The sequence below is a fragment of the Dermacentor variabilis genome, chromosome 8, assembly GCF_050947875.1.
Source record: "Dermacentor variabilis isolate Ectoservices chromosome 8, ASM5094787v1, whole genome shotgun sequence".
Classification (NCBI taxonomy): domain Eukaryota; kingdom Metazoa; phylum Arthropoda; class Arachnida; order Ixodida; family Ixodidae; genus Dermacentor; species Dermacentor variabilis.
The window spans coordinates 121,521,293-121,541,672 of record NC_134575.1 but is presented as its reverse complement, the minus strand read 5'-3'; the positions used below and the strand labels follow the sequence as shown (position 1 = coordinate 121,541,672).

The window sequence follows — 20,380 nt, the reverse complement described above, 5'->3', positions numbered from 1 at the left end:
AGCATTAACATCTGATTTGTAACTGCAATATAAGACACAAATACACCCCCCTGAGTGCTAAGCTCGAGTTATTTTTCTTCGTTTCTCTTTCGCATTGGGTAAATGCGAGACCATTGCACGTGGAAGCCAGGCCAATTCAATAAGTGCTCCAAGACGCCAAAAGCGCTGTCAAACTCCACTGCACAACTGGGCACAGTAACACAGTGCAGAAGCTCTGCCCCTCTAGCTCTCCCTTCATTTCCACAGGTGGATGTCCACGAGTACAGCACTGACCTCTTGGCTGCATGAAGGCCCACTTGTGAGACAGTACTGCGATAATATTTTACCACGTATAAAGTGCACATTTCGATTTTACTTAGCTGCATTCCAATGCTTTACTTTCGGCTTGTCACTGCTGGTTGCTTTTGCATTTGTTTCTGAATAAAAGGGTACATTCCAAACACAGCTGGTAGTGTCTTTAGTTTCTTGAGCGACAGTTAAATCTGTAGAGATTATGCTTCCCTCGCGTTATTCACCTGGGAAGCTGCAACAGCGGCTGTTATATTCGGGTACCTCCAAGTGTACCCATATTAGGGTAACAAAGTAAGCTCGCACACTAATTCCACAAAATCTTGACTCGCAGATGCAGTTGCATTGACTGATGTTAGGATACCTTAGCAGGGCTATAGCCATGATAAAATGAAACGGCACTTCTCTGCCTAATGTCCTAACATAAGGGCACAGAAGCACTGAGCAGCAACGAGAGGAGGTGGACAAAGAAAACTGGTCTAACTTCCCCAATTCCTGCAGGTCCAAACACATGTATTGCAACAGTTAAGTGTGTCAGAAGTTACTGCTCTATCTCCACCCAGTGCCCCCAACTTTGTGTAAAACTCTTAAATAAATCTTCTGTAAAGACCTTATTGCTTAATGCAATGATGACAGCGGTATTAAAACAACGGCACAAAAATGCACGTAACTACATAAAGGAAATGCCAAATGGACAGAAAAAAAAAATGTGGTTCCATTTAAACTACTTTGGTCACAAAATATGGGATATGGCATCCTTTTCCTACACTAGTCAAATAATGCTGGGATCACAGCGTGATGACGTGTGACGAGCGTAATGGAATGGACAAATGTACAGAGAAAAGCCTGCCCTAAACTCCTTAAAAAATGTCACAGAAGCAAAAATAAAAGAAGGAAAATGAAAAAAGGAAACAGTCCTAAAGTAGGCAGCACTGCAGTCGATCTTTATGTGGTTGTCTAATCTAAATTGTGTGGTTTAATGACCCCAGGTAACACACAGGCTGCATGAAGTAGTATTGCAGTGTGGATGTTACGGATCAATTTCAACTTTCAATCACGAAGCTAAAATGATGACACTAAAACGACGACGACGTCATTACGACCACGAGCCTATACCTAGTGGCCCGAGCTGGCAGACAACTTGGTCCACTGGGTCGGCATATCAGAGTATATAGATAGATATCCAACATGAAGAAGGGGATGGACAGATGGAGTAGCCACTGCGGTACAAAGGTTCAGAGGGGATAAGGTGGCTCAGAAGGCCTTCATGAATCACCTTATCCCTGTTTATAACATTCAGACAATGGATTGATTGATTGATTGATTGATTGATTGATTGATTGATTGATTGATTGATTGATTGATTGATTGATCGATCGATCGATCGATCGATCGGCTAAAGTAGACAAAAATGATATTCCTATTAAAAGAGAAGCAAGGATACGGCCGTCTAAGATGACCTGAATGGGGTCTTTAACGTAGCCTCATTAAGAGGAAGCTTTAGCTCAAGTGCTCCTATCTAAATACATGTAAAAGGAGAATTCGTTTTTCTCGGCAACCACTGCACCAAATTTGACGAGGTTTGTTGCATTTAAAAGACAAACTTAAAATCTAGTGACTGTTGGTTTCGAATTTTTGAGTTAGATTGTCAATTTTTTATTAAAAATTGGCAAAAATCGAAAATTTTCAAAAAACGAAACTATCAAGTTTACAACTCTGTAACTCAACAACGAAAAATTATAATACAATTCTGTGAATTGCATCTAATAGTACATCTAAAGCGGACAAAATTGATATGTTACACATGAATATAAAAAAATTTAATAATAGAGAAATACAACTTTTGCAAAACCGTTGTAACCAACGTAACAAATTCACGTAAGATGTAAAATGACATATTGAATTTGTCCGCTTTGAATGATCTAATGGACGCCGTTTACAGAACCGTGATATCGGTTCTTGATGCAGAGCTATGAAATTATAAACTTCGTGCTTCTATTTTTTTCAAACGGTCAAATACTTGAAAATCGTTTTAAGAAAATTCAAGCCCTAAATCGAAATTCCGCTTCCAACAGTCACTAGAATTTAACTTTCTCTTTCAAATGCGACAAATTTCATCAAAATCGGTCCAGAGGTTATCTCATAAAAACGTTTTTGCGTTTTACATGTATTTGAATAGGCCGCGTCGGAGTTGGGCCCGAGCTAAAGCTTCCTCTTAAGCACTTCCGGCACGCAGCAAGTGTCGTCTGCTTGTGTTATGATGTGCTCCGTCTTGACGAGAGTTCCGCGGTCAGTGTAGGTCTGTCTTTTCGTGAGCACCATGAGTCACCTTTTTTGCGTTGTGGGCTGCAAACGTAGCGACTGGCAATATTTCAAGCTGCAATATCGTGCCCTCTGCAAGGCAGCAGACGAGCGGAGTGTCTGCAGCGCATCAGACAATCGGTACCCGATCGCCGCCAGGATTTGCGCGTTTGTGGCCGCCGCTATATGCCGGAGGATTACTAACACAATAGCGTTTCGCGAGTCCAGTATTCGGGTAAATGCCAGCAAAAAGATAGGGCCTGGCCGCTTGACCGCGCCGTTTCACAGGATGAGCAGAAGCGCAAATGTCAATGATCTGCACAGTCCAGCCACCTGGTGGCACAGAGCCCAACCAAACACAGCAGCAGTAACTGAGTGTATTCTTTGCTGCTGTTGTAAATTTTTCGCCAGAGCATAATCGTTAACATGCTGTTTTGTAAATGTTTAAAATGTTTTACACTTGGTTAGAGCAATAGTAGCTCTTTGTTTGGCTGGTTAAGCTCTGCGCCAATGGGTGGATGGACCGTGGAGGCCGATCAGGCAGCTCACGTACGTCTATGTTAATGTTCCTTCATCAGCTTGAGTTTATGCCTCCACCGTTCCGTCGAAATGCCCACCTAGCCTTTTGTTACCGGAATACCAGACACATTTGGTGCTGTGACAGAATGCTCGGAACGCACGCTGCTTCTATAGCTCTCACTTGGGATCAACTGCCAAGCAGCTGGCGGAGAGTTTGGAGAGGCTTTGCGCACGCACTACTAAGAACCGGAAGTTGACAACACGACGTGCCATCATGACGCAAAGCCAGTGAAGGCAGAGCTTAGTCCCGATCACTCGGTGAACGCGTTGAAGATGAAATGCATGACTATGGAGGAGGGTAACTTGTAATTGTCCGTAGCTCTCTTAATATGAGACGTTTCATAAAAATTGTGGTGGCAATGATAAACATTAGCTGAACCCTATGCGTCTGCAAAATTTGCCCGAACCGTTTCAGGGGCCCTTTAACGCTTTCCTAGTGAAAGACGAGCCGAGCTCATCACTTGCGCACCTGAAAAAAAAAAAAGAAAACAACGAGCCCAACTCGTCTAGCAATGTTATGCCTTTCACGTAGCCCTCAAGACCATTTCAGCTCATTCCTTGCTCTGTGCTTGTTGTAAAGCCTGTTAAAGAGTGACATTGTGAGTATGCAGCCAAAAACATGCACTGGAGCACATCTGTGTGCAGTGAATCCCACCTTTGTTAGTGTAAAAAAAATTATTTTCTAGGCAACTTCGTCTTTCCGCAAACTTCTCTTGTGGTCTTGTTTTGTATCATGAACAGAAATGTTTGCACACGAAAAGAAATTCTGTCTTTCTTGCACTTTATTTTTTCTTTTCTTTTTTTGACATCCTCAGTGGATGTAAACTTGATGTTTCTAAGCGTTTTTGCACTCGCCCCACACTGGAATGCAGCTGCTGTAGACGGGAATCAAACCCGAGACCTCGTGCTTCGTGCTCGAATGCCACAGCCACTAAGCCATCGTAGCGGACATGTGGTCACAATACACGCACCCTCTCCCTATGCAATACTGGTGCAGAAGCCCTTCCGGCTCCCTCACCTGCTTGCCCATGTTGTGCGGGATAAGGTCCGAGGAGGCCTGCGGTGTCGGCCGCGGCCTCGACTGCTGGTGGTGCGTTGCTCCCTGCGCAAGTGCTGGGTTCTCGGGGGGCACGGGCACATTGTAGAATTCGCCCTCCTCGGCCGTCAGAAGCTTGAACCAGCCTTCGGCCGGCGACTTGAGAATCTCTGAGATTCCAAACGAGAGGGAGCCCATGAAGTCGTTGCGCGACGTCCGGTCCCAGTCCCACAGCTCAATCAGCAGTCGCCGGTCTTTGTCGATAGGTTTCAGGTCGCTGCAGAGATAAGAAAGCAACAAACGCACATTACCACCATCAAATTATTCAATTCCAGTGCCTTACGTGCCAAAACCACTATCCAATTTGAGAGTTTAGCTTGTCTATAAAGATATTGGCATTTGCAAAATACCAGGTTACTGGAGAACTATATGCTAGCAACAACCTTCGTAGCAACATCTCGTGACGCAGAGTTTAACCAGAGCACACGAAACTAATACTGCAGTGTCCTACCATATTCTACTTAACTGCTGGGGAAAAGCCCTGGTACCAACGTAATAGTTAAGGTGCAGCCCTCTAACAATTTTATTTCAATAGAAACATTCATGCAACACAAATTTTTCCAAATCACTGTAGTTGGACAAACCATCACAAGATGTCGCTACTAACTTTGCCGTCCACAGCTGCAGTAACCCGGTAATCCGTAAACGGCAAAATGTTCACAGACATGCTAAAGCTCCCTATTATGAAGCATGCCATAGTGGGGAACTTGGGATTAATTTTGACCACCTTGGGTTTTTAACATGCAAATAAATCTAAGTGCACAACCCCTCTTCCGTTTAACTTTTATCGAAATGTGCCTGCCACAGCCAGTATTGAACTTGCGACCGCAAGCTCAGCCACGTAACACCATGGCCACCGGGCTACCACGGCAGGCCATTACCATCATCAACTTGGCGAAGAAAAACCACACCAACGTGCAGGCGTCATCAGCAAGGTAGCAAAAATACTCGTTCAGTGCAGTGTAAAGGGGACACATGGAAGAAAAAGAAGAAACGACGATACCTCACAACCAAAGAAACGATGTCAATACAGAACAACGTAAAGAGTTCCTGGACCGTCTAACATCCAAGCTTTGATGATCATGGCACCAGCTCCAAGTATACCCTTCTTTGAAGCAGCTAACCTCACACATGACAGAAGAAGAGGTTTGGGTTTATGAAGTACCACACGTTACGCACTAGCAGAAGAACCCGGAGATTGAGCTCGAGACGTGAAGTCCGATACACAAAATGCAAAAAAAATTGTAATAAACCACCAATATGAAAACAAAACAATATGTGGACGGGAAACGGAAACATAAGAAGACAAGACTTGGACAACTTCGGAAGATGCGAGTCATTAATTCCATTAAACAGTTAACGGTAGGACAAGAGCAGCAATGAAGACAAGAATGACAATGGTGTATACAGCAGTCTTTACCAAATCCTGACTGGGATTTTATCACTTTTGTTGAAAAGTAATACAGTAGACATCAGGTAATTCGACTCCGGTTAATTCGATCCCAGCCAAAGGTGCTGGCCAACACCCATGAATTTTTATGGGCCAAACTTTTGTTATTTAGATCCTAAAATTGACCTTCGCCGGATAATTGGAACTTGACCAGTCAGCATGCATGTGCCTGACCCCTATAGTGACCCCAATAATGACTCCTTCAGCGACATTGTTTGTCACAGCGAAGTTTATGGGTCTGAATGTCTTGAACCCACCTCTTTTCCCATTAAAAAGCCTATTTTCGGTCTACCTCAGGAAAATTTTCAAGTATTAACCATAGCTCACAATGTCTGATTGTGGTGTATACCTGATTCTAACACGCATATTCTTCTTTCCTAGATAATTTGGGCTTTTGACCCCAAGCTTTTTGACCAAAACCGCCTTCGCGGCAGTTGTGTGCTTTACCTAACTTCTGAAACTCTGCGGTAAAGATGACTTTAGAGAACTGGCTGCCATTAATTACACAACCCTTGCCCATTTTCCTTGCTAAAAACTCAGTGCTTCTTAGACTTCTGCATTTTTTTTTTTTTTCGTGTCGTTGCTACCTAATTTTCAACTTTGGATACACAGAAAGCAGCCGTGCGTTTGGCTTGGGGGTATGTTAGAATCTGGCAAACACTTCTAAATGAACCAGTGACATGTTCTGGCATTCTTTCTACATCTTGTTTAATTCAACCCACCGGATAATTTGATCACGTTCTACGGTCCTGTCAGAGTCGAATTAACGGAAGTCGAATTTATTGGCAACAGTCGTGAGTGCCTTACAAAAACGGATGTGTCATGGTAGTGTCCCCTCTTTGCTGTGGTTCAAATGCAATGCAGATGCTAAACGACTCACTAAAGCCAACACACTCACCTAAGCCTAACACGAATGAAGCTATACTATGAAAAATATTTTGTGTAAAAAAACTTAAAAAGTATGGGAAGTTTTGTATCACGTTATTTCTGTTCTTTTCTGTTTTCTTGTTTTTCTGTAACTTCTACTACTGTAACTTTCTGTAACTTCTACTACTGCATAGTATGAAGGAGTCAAATACTGGGATGCAGTTTCAACAGGTCATATATATGTACAGTTACGCATGCTACACAAGACATACGAGATGTGGCCACTGACACGATACCTGGTACCAAGAGTAGACAGACTTTTATTAGTAGACAGACTTCTGTTTTTTTCTAACTGTTTTAGTAGTGCACTTATGTCAACATTAAAGGTCCTTTGCCAATCAATACAGCACTTGACTACAGCCTCTAATGTGGTTTCACTATAGCAGCAGAATTCTCACTGAGATAAACTGAAATGAGGCAACCAAATTCTAGATTTACTTTGTTATATCCAATTCGTTATAACCATGTTTAATATATCAAATTTTAACTGTACTATGTACTCCGCCACCACAGCGAGTCTGCCAGTCCTTCAATCAGCATTCATAGCTCCACATTCATCATCAAGAGGCACTATAGAAGGTATCTATCTGCACACACACTTCAATCTTTGCATCCCTCTCCTCCTCAACGTACCCCAACACTCAACGCAAAGGATTTCATTAGATCTACGCTATCATACAAAAAAATACCAAATTGAAAGATACATATTTCTCAACAGTTAGATATACTGCATTTCGAGAGCTGTACAACTTGAATGCTTGTTATTCCACACTATACATTATCATGGAACAGTTGGTGACGGCATCAAGAATGCACATTTCAATGTGTTTAATTCTGTTAACGTGAGTGTGCGAACTTACGGTGGCAAAAATAATTTCATGCCAATTCTAGATATATGTCCCACGCGAGTAAAAATTTAAAGATATGCAAGTACCACATCGCTAGACAGAAGCAAGGTAATTTTGTTTGCCGTCGCATGCAGGAAGTCGTAATATTTTTTGTATTTTGTCTAATTACATAATTAGTTATTAATAAGCTGCTCAAATATTATATTCAAAGCAAAAGTATAAATGAGGAAATTGTAGACTATTCTGAAAAATCCCCCATTCAGCTTTCTGTCATTTAATAATTGCTACATAAATATTTTTCCCAAGCCTGAAAGAAAACCTGCAAAATACAAAAAGTGCCGAACAACATATTGCGCAGTACTTTTTGGGAAGCTGGATAGTGATCGACAATTTCTACATGGTTCACGACATTGAAAGCCACGAAGATCTGCATAAAGGCACAAGTGCAGCCCACACCTATGTTCAGATTCTCTGCTAAAATTAAATTATGAGGTTTTACGTGCCAAAACCATGATCTGCCTATGTGTCGCACCGTAGTGGAGCACTCCAAATTAATTTTGATCAGCTGGGGTTTTTTAACATGCACCTAAATATAGGTACAGAGGTATTTTTGCATTTCGCCCCCATCAAAATGCAGCTGCCATGGCTAGGATTCGATACCGTGACCTCGTGCTTAGCAGCGCCACCTTAAAGCCGCTATGCAACCACGTCGGGTAATGCTCTCCTATAATCTTTTATATGTTGCAAGGTTGCATCGATATACAAGACTGCACAGAAGCTGAAAAAGCACTGCAAGTGCTTGTAGAGGCTGCTGTCACCAAGGGTTTGACCCAAATGCCAGATTGACCTTACAATCTTCAATTAGTCAGATTCACAGCGACGACCGCACTAAAAGAGTCTTTTAATGCTCAATTGTCATGCAGTGATAACAAGCTCTACTGAGCAAGCTTTCAGCAGTGTGCTGACTTCCAATACAACTTCGAATAATTAGTGCTGTCAAAAGCATTACAGGGTGTTGTATGATCCTGGAGAACGCATCTTTTTTCCTACTGCTTAAGAGGTGTATCTATGAGGTTATACTGTACAGTATTAGAATGGGTGACAGGGAAAGGAAAATACAGTTAAGTGTGGCAGAGGGTTAGGCAGACTGATGAAATTGTAAAATTTGCAGACAGTGGATGGCTTCAGCTGACGCAAGCAGTGCTAACTGAAGATCTTTGGGAAAGGCCTTTCGTAGGTGCAATGCAATTATAATGTAGTCTGACAAGGTGCCAAATGCTTGCTACTGCCCTTGCAAATGATGCATCAAAGGGGCTGCTCACAAGACAAGTGTCTCGTTCCACTCGGGGTTGAGGCAGGCCTTGATGGTCTTGGTCTTCCGCTTGGCGGAGTCACCCATGTCGGGAATCAGCTTGAGCTTGACGTAGGGGTCCGACAAGCCATTGGGGTCCATCGGGATCAGGTTGCGTGCCTGCCGCACTGCACAAACGGGGGTGGATGAGGCTTACCAGGCAGAAATGCACTCGTTACAATGTACAAGGGTGGTCTGGACTGGCCATTTCACAACGCAGTGGCTAAAAAGGCCTGTTAACAATAAACATCTTTAGCTCAATTAGCCACTTCGTCAACTTTTGTGTGCCTCAACAGAAACGCTTAAACTATCCTAAAAAATATTCATGTTGCAAGGTTAGAGAATATACAATTCATTTCCCACCATGTGCTACTTGAGGGTGCAATTAGTGGGCTTTTTGTAAAAAACAAATAAGTGTCAAACAATGCCTTAATTTTTGGATGTTTTCTCACTGAACTTCTTTTGACTTGGAAGGCATATCATCTGGCATCTAAATGGTTGCTTGTAAAGTGATTTGTGCTATTGCTAAGAATGAAAACTGCAATTTATACACATGAATGAATGCAGCTACGTAAGTTTCTTGAAGTGTTCAGCCTCATTGGAAACTCCGCGTGGTAAGCATTTTTTTCATTTTTGTTTAATTGAATGACCGTGGCACACTGACATGTTTTTGTTAGACAACTACACATGCCTTGCAGATCAGGCTTTCTCAAGCATTCAGCATTCTGGCTTAGGAGCTAAGAACCAATGCATTATGAAATCATGGCAACTTGATGAAGAAATTAAGTTTTACAATTAGAGGCACACGAATATAAACTTCTTCGAATACGAATATTAAGTATTGAATATCGAATCGAACGTCTAAAATTAAAGAACAGTAGCATATTGTCATGTGGTAGTGACACACAAAGAACACAGTAGCAATACTGTGAAAGACGAAACTAACTTTTATTGGGCGAACCTGTGCCCACAAGAACAGGCTACATTTAAAGAACGGTGACAACGGCCAACACAGTCGGTGATATATAATATATATAATATATTCACAGCAGGAATGTTTATTTCAGTATAGTATAATTATGTAATGACAAGTGCAAAAAAATAACTCTCGGAGACAGGATCAGCTTTACAGACAGGATCACTCATTGTCATTAAATAGACTGTATGAACAGCCTCTAAGCATCTTTAGAGTTTGGTTACAAACAAGCTTTCTAAGAATGATTGGCTGCGGTATGATTAACTTTGCAAAAATGCTACATACATAATTGCCAAGGAAGAAAATAGAGGCTGCTGAAGGACTAGTGTGCTGTAAACACGCGTAAAAGGACCCACTGCAAAAAAACAATGGTTGCAGCATAAAGATCAAACTGCTACATGAGTAGACTGCCACAAATGCTAAATGACAGACCACAAGCAAAAATAACAGGTTGTGATGTAGGCTTTCGTCGCGATACTGAACATGGTGCTTGCATTACTTGTTTAGTTTCTGCATTGTGTTGAAAACATTTTGTCATTGTCTCACTTCTGATAATTTGCGCTAATTCGTTTGGCAGATGGAGAACAGTAATTAGACAATAATAGATGTATGTTGCGAAATATTTTGTTAGTTTCAAATATTCAAAAATACTGAATAGTTTCTTTTCGAAGGCAAACACAAATATAGTTACCATACAATATTCAGCTCATATTCAAAAGTTAATCTACCCGTTCCATTACGCATTCATGTTTTGTTATTGAAGTATTTTGAAACTGTTATATCGCAAAATAAGTACACAAGGAGGAAACAGCCTAAAATCAACACCTGTGCTCTGCCAGGTGGGCTGCATGAGCATCTTTTCTCTTGTATTAGCCAGCTAGACTAGCAGTCGTCAAACGAAACATAGTGCTCATTCTGCAATAATTCTACCACCATCTCGCAGGCATTTTGATTCACAAAAGCACACCGAAAGAACATAACCGAAACTGCCTGCTGTGCGCAGTCTGAAGTAATGCAGACTTGCACCAAATTGATGGGAGGAAACACAGTGCATAAAAAGCAAAGAAAAGTGCATTTTTATGCTAACAGGGTGGCAGTCACACATACAATATGTGAGCATGACACCAAGAACCACAGCAAGCAATCCTCCATTTCCACACATGAGTAGGCATGATAAACATGGCTTCCATGAAAATGGCAACTGCTGATCCAAGAGGCCCTATGTCACACCTATAGGGCTCCCCTCGAGAACAGTGACTCTAGGGTGCAGCAACAGATGGCGCTACAGTAGACTGCCATACTCAAGCATACCAAACCATCATTTGAAAAGGATGCACCTTTTCACCACCGGATGATGCGCTGCCTCATTCCAGTGCCAACATAATATCAGGCCACATGCAAAGCTTAATGAAGGCCACACTCTTGGCACATCACTGAAGAGGGATAGAAAATCTCTAGAAACTGTTAAGCAAGAAGGAAATTCAAATGCACACAAGAGAAAGCCATGCTGACTGCAAGCATGGCTTTCTTCCGTTATTGAGTCACGTCTACGACCTCCAGCAAGAAGGGCACTTAAACAAAGCTTAACTTTTCAAAAATGTTTAAGCATGATGTTTACCAAACAGCACACTGCAGTTGCTGCAAGTTCTACTCTTTGCTAGTTGTAGCAGTATGTAGTATTTCTAATAATACATAGCTTAGTAAAATGCAAAAGCTCTAATAATATGTAGTTTTAATGTTTGTGAGTGCGTACCTTTTATTTGGATGAAGGGGGGTTCACTTTTCGATACTGTACATGTGTGCTAACGTTCATTCCATGATTAGAACTTATTAACTTTGGTATACTATGTAATCCATCACTTAATTTCTGTCTATATGTTTCTAACTTGATTTCCCAGTTTACTGCAATTGTGCATTTTTGTTATCATACTATTTCCCAGCTGTCATGTGCATGTATCCAGGGGACCAGCCTAGTCATGATTAGGATCTGGATTCCTGCCACATTTTGCAAAAATAAGGTGATTTTGACTCTGAAGTCGTTTGCTGCCAATCCGGGCACTTTCATGCTTGCCACTGCAAGAAATTGCCTCTGGTGTTGTGCTAAATACGCGTCTCGGTGACACGCTTGGCTCTCCTACTGCCACTGCGGGTGGTGCAAAATAGTCAACAGGGAGGATACTGTCGCGCGCAAAAGCTGCTATAAGAATTGTGTTTGCGGCTTTATTGACTGCACAACGCAGGTCATCTATAAAATCCTGCTTGATTGTAAATGTTGCTATATCGGGCAAATGGGGAGGTGCATTAATGATCGCCTGTGTGAGCATGCCGCTTCACTAAAAGGAAACCTATACAGTCATCTGACTGTTCACTGTAACACGTGTGGTTGCACCCCGATCTTTAAGAAGTGCGAAATAATTGGCAGATATAGTGAAAAGTGCGCGCCGGAAATCTTTGAGGCATTTCGCATATTCAAAAGTGGCGACGCGTGCGTCAGCTCTGCGTCCCTCACCCTCTCAACAAAAAAAAATGAATTATCTCCGTTGCTGACGCTTATCCTTCTTTTTCTGTTGTTTATGTCACATTCAATGACGTCTTTATATGCTGCTTCTGTAAATAAAGCATTTGGCTGCTAGTCAGCGCTCTGTCCTATGCTCTTTACTCGCTCGTCCTGTGTTGTGCTGTTCCTGTTTTTATTCTAAAGATGAACCAACCAGCCCCATTGAACACTCTGCTCCTACTGGGGTCTTTGCGACCTGAATTTCATGGAGCAACTCCACTCACTCATGCTGTGGCATATAACTCGGGATTCGCAGCACTTACGCACTCTTGTGGCAACCACCTAAATATACTAGGTGGTGGTGGCAGAAGATTACATGACCAGCACTGCTGACATGGAATCAGATGTATGAGAAAGTGCAACTGCGCACATTGTGACGCACTCGAATATGAAATTGAAATTGTGACCATTGGCAGTTTCACTGGGCCTGTGTGGACAACACTGCCTACAGCACAAATCTGAGCAATACCTTGTAAACACTCTCTTAAAACATTGAAGTGTAAGGGTCAATGCTATTTCTCGTTGTTCCTATAAAGATTTGCGGGGGCACTGCACCAACTGGATGCATATTAGCACCCGAGCCTCTCCTTAGAGGCACTGAGACAGTAGTACTATCACAAACGTACAGTGGTGACGACCACAAAAAGTGATGATCAACAATGCTATAAGAGATGAAAGCCACAGCTTATCTATCAGGCACACCAGAGTAGGCCTCTCTAGAACAATTTTTTACTATTTGTGGTCCATTGACGTGCATCAAAGTCTTGACACTCAAATATTTTAGTAACTATAGCTTCCTAAGCAAAAGTAAACAAGCTATGCAAGGTTCATAGAAACAGAAATGAATGTCAAACTTCTATCACCCTCTCAAACACATCTTGCTTCACAAAAAGACACTGAAAGGCAAGAACACAACCAAAAGTGACCAGCCAAAGGCAGCTTGGTGCAGCCATACATGCACAGAAGCTCCTCCCCTATAGCTTTATTTTTCCTTGTTTCTGCACGTACAGAGAAAATTAAGCAATAGCAAAAGGCTCAACAGTCTCATGGTGGCTTTTGCTCCAACTACAGTTTGGCACAGAGGCTTATTACAAATAGGGAGGCAACAGTTCCTATGCGCAAAACTTAAGACAGGTTCATTTTTACGTACAACCTATGCCGTCTTCATAGGTATAAGGAATGTGAGATGATAATATTTATTCATACAAAACAAAACAAAAGTATATTGGGCAACAACAAAAAGACCATCGGCACACATGCGAGTCATAAACAACCCTAAAATGGTGCCTAAACTTACTGAATACACCTTCCTATAATTCGTTAAAATTTCTTAATCTTTTTAAGTCTAAAACACTTCTACCTTTACTTACAAGACTAGGTATAGAGTATACTACTGTCTGTAGGTAGTTACAATCTTCACAGTTCCTATACTCTGTCTGCGGATGCATTATTAAAAATATCGAGAAGACGTACGTGCAGTATAGCTTATTCTGTATATACAAGAGCAGCTAGCAATTTCCACTTCATGGCCAGCAAAGCTTCTTCGTGGGTATAGCAAATGACATCTGTTACATTCCCAATATCTGCTGAAAGGCCACACAAAAAACACAGGCGTCAAGTTGTCAGACATAAACAACATGCAACGCACCTTCACAGGTGAGCCGTGTAGTGGTTGCCGAAACCTTCAGGTGGATACGCCCTCGCCGTTCGGTGTGGTCGCAGCCACAAAGGTTCGGCACACTCTCTTGGCACCGTTTGTGCACGTTCATGTCGCAAGCTGCACATAGAAGGACACAGATATACACTCAGTGCCCCTCCATACACACCAATGCTTTGCACCACCGCAGCTGGAACAAGAACCACAAGATCGGGTAAGGCAGAAACTGGGGATGGAAAGCATCAAATGCTGCCCTGCTGTCAAAATATTTGTCAACAGATCACCTATGCTGAGCATGCAAGAAATGATGCAAGATGATGGAAGGCATGCATGGTATTTTCTCCCTTTCCACATCACACAGTCACAGAGTTTCGTATTAAGATGAAGCTTTAGCTAAGGGCTCACTCTGCTGCCTCCTATTCAAATAACACAGAATTTATTTTACAAGACAACCCCTGTACTGATTTGCAAGATATTTTTTTGCATTTGCGAGAAAAGGCTAAATTGGAGTGACTTTTGCAAACCAAATTTTGATTTGAGGCCTGAAATTGCGTTTTTTTGTTTTTTTTTTCTTACAATTGCTACAAATCAGCAAAACGAATAGAAGCAGAAAGTGTACAAATCCTCAACTCTGCACCAAAAAACAGGCATCACAGTTCGGTAAACTGCATCCGTTAGAGCATCTAAACGAGCTAAATTTGATATACATCAATGTTCAATTTACATGAATTTGTAAGAACGTTTACAAGGGCATTGCAAAATTCCTACTTGTATATTAAAAATTAAATTATAGGGTTTTACGCGCCAAAAGTCACAATCCAATTATGAGGCATGCCGTAGTGGGGGATTCCGAATGAATGTCGGCCACCCAGAATTCTTTATCATGCACCCGATGCAAGTGTACACGGGTGTTTATTACATTTTGCACCCATCGAAATGCAGCCGGCGGCGGTCAGAATTCGATCCAGCACCTTTGGGCTTAGCAACGCAATCCTCCTCACATATTGGTGGTATATTTCAGAGAGGTGTATAACGTTAATTTTGTCCTCTTAAGGTGTATTATTAGGCGCAGTTTACAAAAGTGCAATATCGTTTTTCATTGCCAAGTTACACACTTGCCAACTTGATAGGTTTTATGAGATATTGCAATTTTCAACTATATTCTCATTTTTAAAAATCAGCAACCTAATAAAGGATCTGCTTCCTACAGTCACTAGATATTAACTTTTTCTTTTACATGCAACAAACTTGATCAAATTTGGTGCAGTCATTGTCGAGAAAGATGGTTCTCGATTTCTGTGTGCTTAGACAGAAAACCCCAAGCTAAAGCTTCATCTTAAGAGCGCACTTTTCTGAAAATTCGCACTGGAGTTGGCACACGCGGCCAATGCGGCTGTTCCTCAGACAAGGGCATGACGGGCAGTACATAAATTTGCCTAAATTTTGCCCATCTAGCTTCGAAAAACCCATGGGGTTTTCATATTACTGCCTCCTTGAAGCTTCTTCTCTTTCATCGCAAACTTTTTGTATAACAACAGAGACACGTTGTGCTTGAAGTGCAATAAGATGTGATCCCACAAGAGTGAAGTACACACAAAGGTTGAAAGGCCCTGCATGCTTCTCTGTAATGTTTACACCCCCTCTTGCACTGCGAGAGAAATAATCTTTGCCAGCTCCCTCAGCTGTGCACTTTGACCTCATTTACGTTCGTCTCATTTTAAGCTCCTATTTCCGCTATTCGATGGCTTTCAGAAGATTGCAAACAGCTAATTCTTCATAAATTTCAAAATTTTAATCAAGTTTGATGAGTTTTGCTTACCAAACGTCCCTACCTAGATTTGATGATGCACATAATCAAATGTCTAGTAGAACCTCCTTATTGTGAAATCGTTGGGACAGAGAAAAAATCTTTACATCAGTACCTTCACTAGAGCTCTATAAAGCTATTTTGCCCTTTTTGTAACTATTATAAAAGTTTTCTAACCCCAGTTAGTTGGCTGTCATTCAAAAGAAGTCTAATTTGCTCTTTACTGAAGTGAACATTCACATGCTGCTATCATTACATGTATGGATGCTGCCACTGTTTGACAAGCGCACCGTGATAGGAAGCCATGATGACCCCACAGACGAGAATTCAGGGCAGCCAGTGCAGACACGTACTGCTGTAGTCACCGAAACGGTGTGCTGAAGCCAAGGTGAGTGGGAGCATTGTCTACTCCGTCATAATCTAGAAGTCTATTTCTTGTGTCCTCTTTTTCTTCCTTTTTATATCTTTTTTTATTAGTACTTACGTTTTCTGTCTTTTGATGGCACAACTATTTATGTCCTTTAGGATATAGTTAGAAGATGCATATTTTTATATATACTCGCTTATTCCTTATAGTCCTGTTTCCTACATCAATGAAAAAATGTGTGGTCACCTATGGGAGTGAAACTGAGATAGGTGTCTCCCTTCCCTATAACTGTTAGTTCATTATATATGCAGGTTCACTTTAACAAATTTTCACTGCATTGCAATTTATATGTTGGTAAGCATGCAATAAAATGAATCATTTGTGAACATAAAACAGTTGCATAAGATGTCAAACTAACATACAACGCAACTGAACTGCAAAGAACAGAGAGACAGCTGGAAAAAGCTGTGTGAATAAAATCACCATCATCATCATCATCATTATCATCCTTTTTAATGTCCACTGCAGTATGAAGGCCTTTCCCTGTGATCCCCAATTACCCCTGTCTTGCGTGATGAATAAATTTGGCATGAATAAGTCCATGCCAAACCATATAAAAGCCAGCATAGTACCTGCAATTCCCATGGTGAATGAATAATTGCAACATCAGATTTATTTCTGGTAAGCATAATATAAAGCTCTGATCTCGGTAATGAATGTAGCCAGTGACTGTACAGAGCCATGCTGCCAGTTTTGGCAAACGCTTGCAAGGAAACATTATGGTGCTTGCCACATCCGCCATACATTATCTCACAGCTGGGGAGGCAGAGAAATTAGCACCTCAGCATCACAAGCACTTACAATGTTGCAGAGGTCTTTGGATCGTGACAATTTTGCTTTTATATCAACTGATAGAAGTCCTTGCAAAGAAGAGTCTTCTTTTTTTTTTAAGTTCAGACAGGTGAAAGCTTTGTGCCCATGTATATTTTTTTAATGAAGTGCCCCATGGCCTTATTATGCTGTTACAACACTGGCTCCCATTATTTGCTGCTCTCTGGTCTATCAATTTGTTTTGCTTGCTGAATGCGTCTGCCCTATAACATTGCTTCATAAGCAGAATGTGCATAAATTCATTTTACAATGTGCTACATGCATGCAGTACAGAAGAGAGGTAATAAAGAAAACCAATATTATAATGCTTTGCAAGAACAAAATCTACACATGTATAACTGTGACTAAGAGATAATGATCTATTTGCTGCCCTTCCTGTGCCCATCCTGTCTGTGTATGCTTCATCCTGCAGTTTTTTAAACTGAGAACAGATGTCAAGGGAGAGTGTACAAGCTGGGATTCTCTGTACAGCTCCAATCTCATGGCTAAAATCATGGCAATTGTGTTCAAAGAGCAAACACAACAGAGAATGTGTTCACGCATGGTACTCTACAATTTTCTCTCTTAGCACACTAGCCTCAGCTTGCTCCTCCGACAGAGAGGTCCGCCATCATAGCATTGCAGATGGAGTCCTGTACAAAAGCTTATTCGAAAAGTTGTGCCAATGGCCTATTGTTCTGATCATGGATCAAGTCATGTCAGGTTGTCCAATTCACTCAGCCTTTCATTCATTCATTAGATGGAAAGCTGGCCTGTTAACTAATAAATGATTTGATCAGTTATGTTCTAATGCACCGCTGAGTCTACTAGTGATGCTGTAGTGGGAAATGATCTTGAACCCACAGGTTTCCTGAAACACACACATAGCTAAGCACATAGGTGTTCTTGTACTTCACCCAGTTTGAAATATGGCAGCCACAGGTGGGAACCGAACCTATGTCCTTGCGTTTAGCACCAGAATGATATGTCTACTACCAACATGGGTGATCACATGTATGGTGCTTATTGGGGTTGGAGCAAGGAAACAATGAAAGGTGCAGAGTTGCGCACACAGGTTCACTAGAGCGAGTACAGCTAGCTCCATGTCGCATCCTACCATACGCTGCACACACTCACCTTTGCATTTGTAGCCCTGATGGATGAGACCGTACAAGAGCGAGCCACAGTGGTCGCAGAAGGTTGGACTGGTGTACGTCTGCAGCACGAACTGGTGCTTGGTTCGTGCATCCTGCGAGAGCCGTGCCAAAAAGAAATTGCTAACGCAGTTTGACCCAGCTTTGCAATCCTGTGTGCTAAGACTTGTGATATAAGTGACGTTTTCCCCGAAAACCTTCCATCACATAATGCAGGAGAAAGCTACATGTGCATTCTGTTGCTATGCTGACCAGGCCTCAAGCACTGGCTGGCTTCGACTGCATGATATCAACCTCGGCTCTAACTCAATTAGTGAAAAGGTAACTAGCAAACAACAGTAAACTAAATATCTGATTATCACATAATTACTGATGTGTGCCACCACTAGTGATGTGCTTCCAAAAAAGAAAGACTATATTATCTCCACAAAAATTTTGGCATTTAACATACAAATCACACATATGTGCATGTTCTCAGTACATGCCAGCATAGGATGTTAACAGGTTGTGACTACAGTCGTAGTGACACATTGATAATTGGCCATGCTGAGTAATTTTGTTTGCACTCTTCAAAAATTTGAATGCTTGAACATCGAGACGTGGGCCATGTCTTCCTCCCCAACAAGTTAGAAGCCCTAAATGGGAGGGTGATGACTCAGAATGTTCTGTTAAACCTCTGCAATACAACTTTGGCCAGAGGTATGTGGCTGTGCTCCCATCATGCAGCTTAAGTAATGACAGCACATGCATAATAGAACATGCGCAAAAAGTATTCTCATGCAACATACCTGCAAGGACTATTACCAACTAAAATTTACTTAGAGCTGAAAGACATTGTGTAAACCTCATGTACAGCTTACACAGTTCTTCCCCGTACATAAATTCTTCACCATATTCCTTAATATAAAAAGCCTCCCGTGTTTCTCTTGAGGCGGCAATTTCAATTCATCCTAGTACATGCCTAAATTACAGCTCGCACTCAATAACATATGTGGCTAAGTGAGCCCTCCCAGTCTTATTTAAATTTTGTGCATGCTCCCTCATACTTTCATGTCATGCAGCAACCAGACGGTTCAGCATCTGCCGACTTCACAAATGAAATGCCCTCCTGAACTAAATAAATTTTAGTTGGCTTCGGTATTTATCTTTGTGTTGTCATTGTGCACAGTTTTTGTGCCTGCTCTAATATGGGAACAAAACAGCAATCAGCCTAACAAAAACTTTTGATGAACACACTCACGTCTGAATCGACGCCCTTGTCCTTGCCAGGACACTTGAAGGTGACAAACTCGTGACACCGCTTGTGCACAACAAAGCTGCATACTGTAAAGAACATTGTGGCCAGACAACAGGGTAGTCCTTAATTAGTCTGCAGCTTTTGTTCTCAATGGCTGGTATCCCAACCACACTGATGGACTCACAGCTCATGGTGCACAGAAAAGACCAAGGAAGAACTAATGCAGTGCAACAGAACACACACTGGTTCACACAAACACTGGTTCATTGTTACTTGAATACAATTCGGTTTGATTGCACAAACATCATTCACCATTGCATAATCAGCAGATTAACGAAATAAAATGGTCAAGGTATTCATCTAGAAGAACAGGAGTACAGTTAAACCTTGACATAACGAAGTCAGTAAAATGGGCAATTTCTTTCGTTTTATCGAAGTTTCGTTGTACTGAAATTCGACTTCACTTATACTTGTACTGAAATTCGAATTTTATGCAAATAAGTGCAGTTGCCCATCGACTTTTCTTACGCGGAAAGGGACCGCAGAATCTTCCGATTTGTCGGGCAACGGAAAAAAGCAAATTTGAATTAGAAAGCAATTCATTCTGATGAAATTGGGAGTCGGCGACGAATGATAGGGTTTCGTGAAACGTCAACGACACCTTCGCATCGGCGGTACGAATTAAGCGAAGCCAGCCAGGCTTTCGCATGCAGTCTGCCCCCGCGGCTGATAGCATCGCCCGCACTGGGACGACGCTATCACGAAAAGCGCCCGCCGCGAGGAGCGAATGCTTTGTTTGCCTCTCGCTCCAACGGGTCACCGAAACTCGAGGTTAGGCAATCTCCAATACTAAACGCATGCGAAGACAGCTTACATGGTGCCACGCCGTCCCGGCACGATAATTCCTTGCAAGCG

At 41.8% G+C, this 20,380-nt stretch overlaps 1 protein-coding gene across 2 annotated transcripts in view; it reads right to left on the bottom strand.

The window, feature by feature from the left end:
• LOC142590560 (protein kinase C, brain isozyme-like) overlaps positions 1-20,380 on the bottom strand; it is a gene marked incomplete at its 5' end in the record, with an annotated part of 234,061 nt that overhangs the window by 52,832 nt on the left and 160,849 nt on the right. For both annotated transcript variants that reach the window (XM_075702808.1, XM_075702807.1), the window contains 5 exon segments: positions 4,187-4,481; positions 8,812-8,968; positions 14,022-14,150; positions 18,212-18,323; positions 19,469-19,551. In XM_075702808.1, the coding sequence (XP_075558923.1) occupies positions 4,187-4,481; positions 8,812-8,968; positions 14,022-14,150; positions 18,212-18,323; positions 19,469-19,551 (776 nt within the window).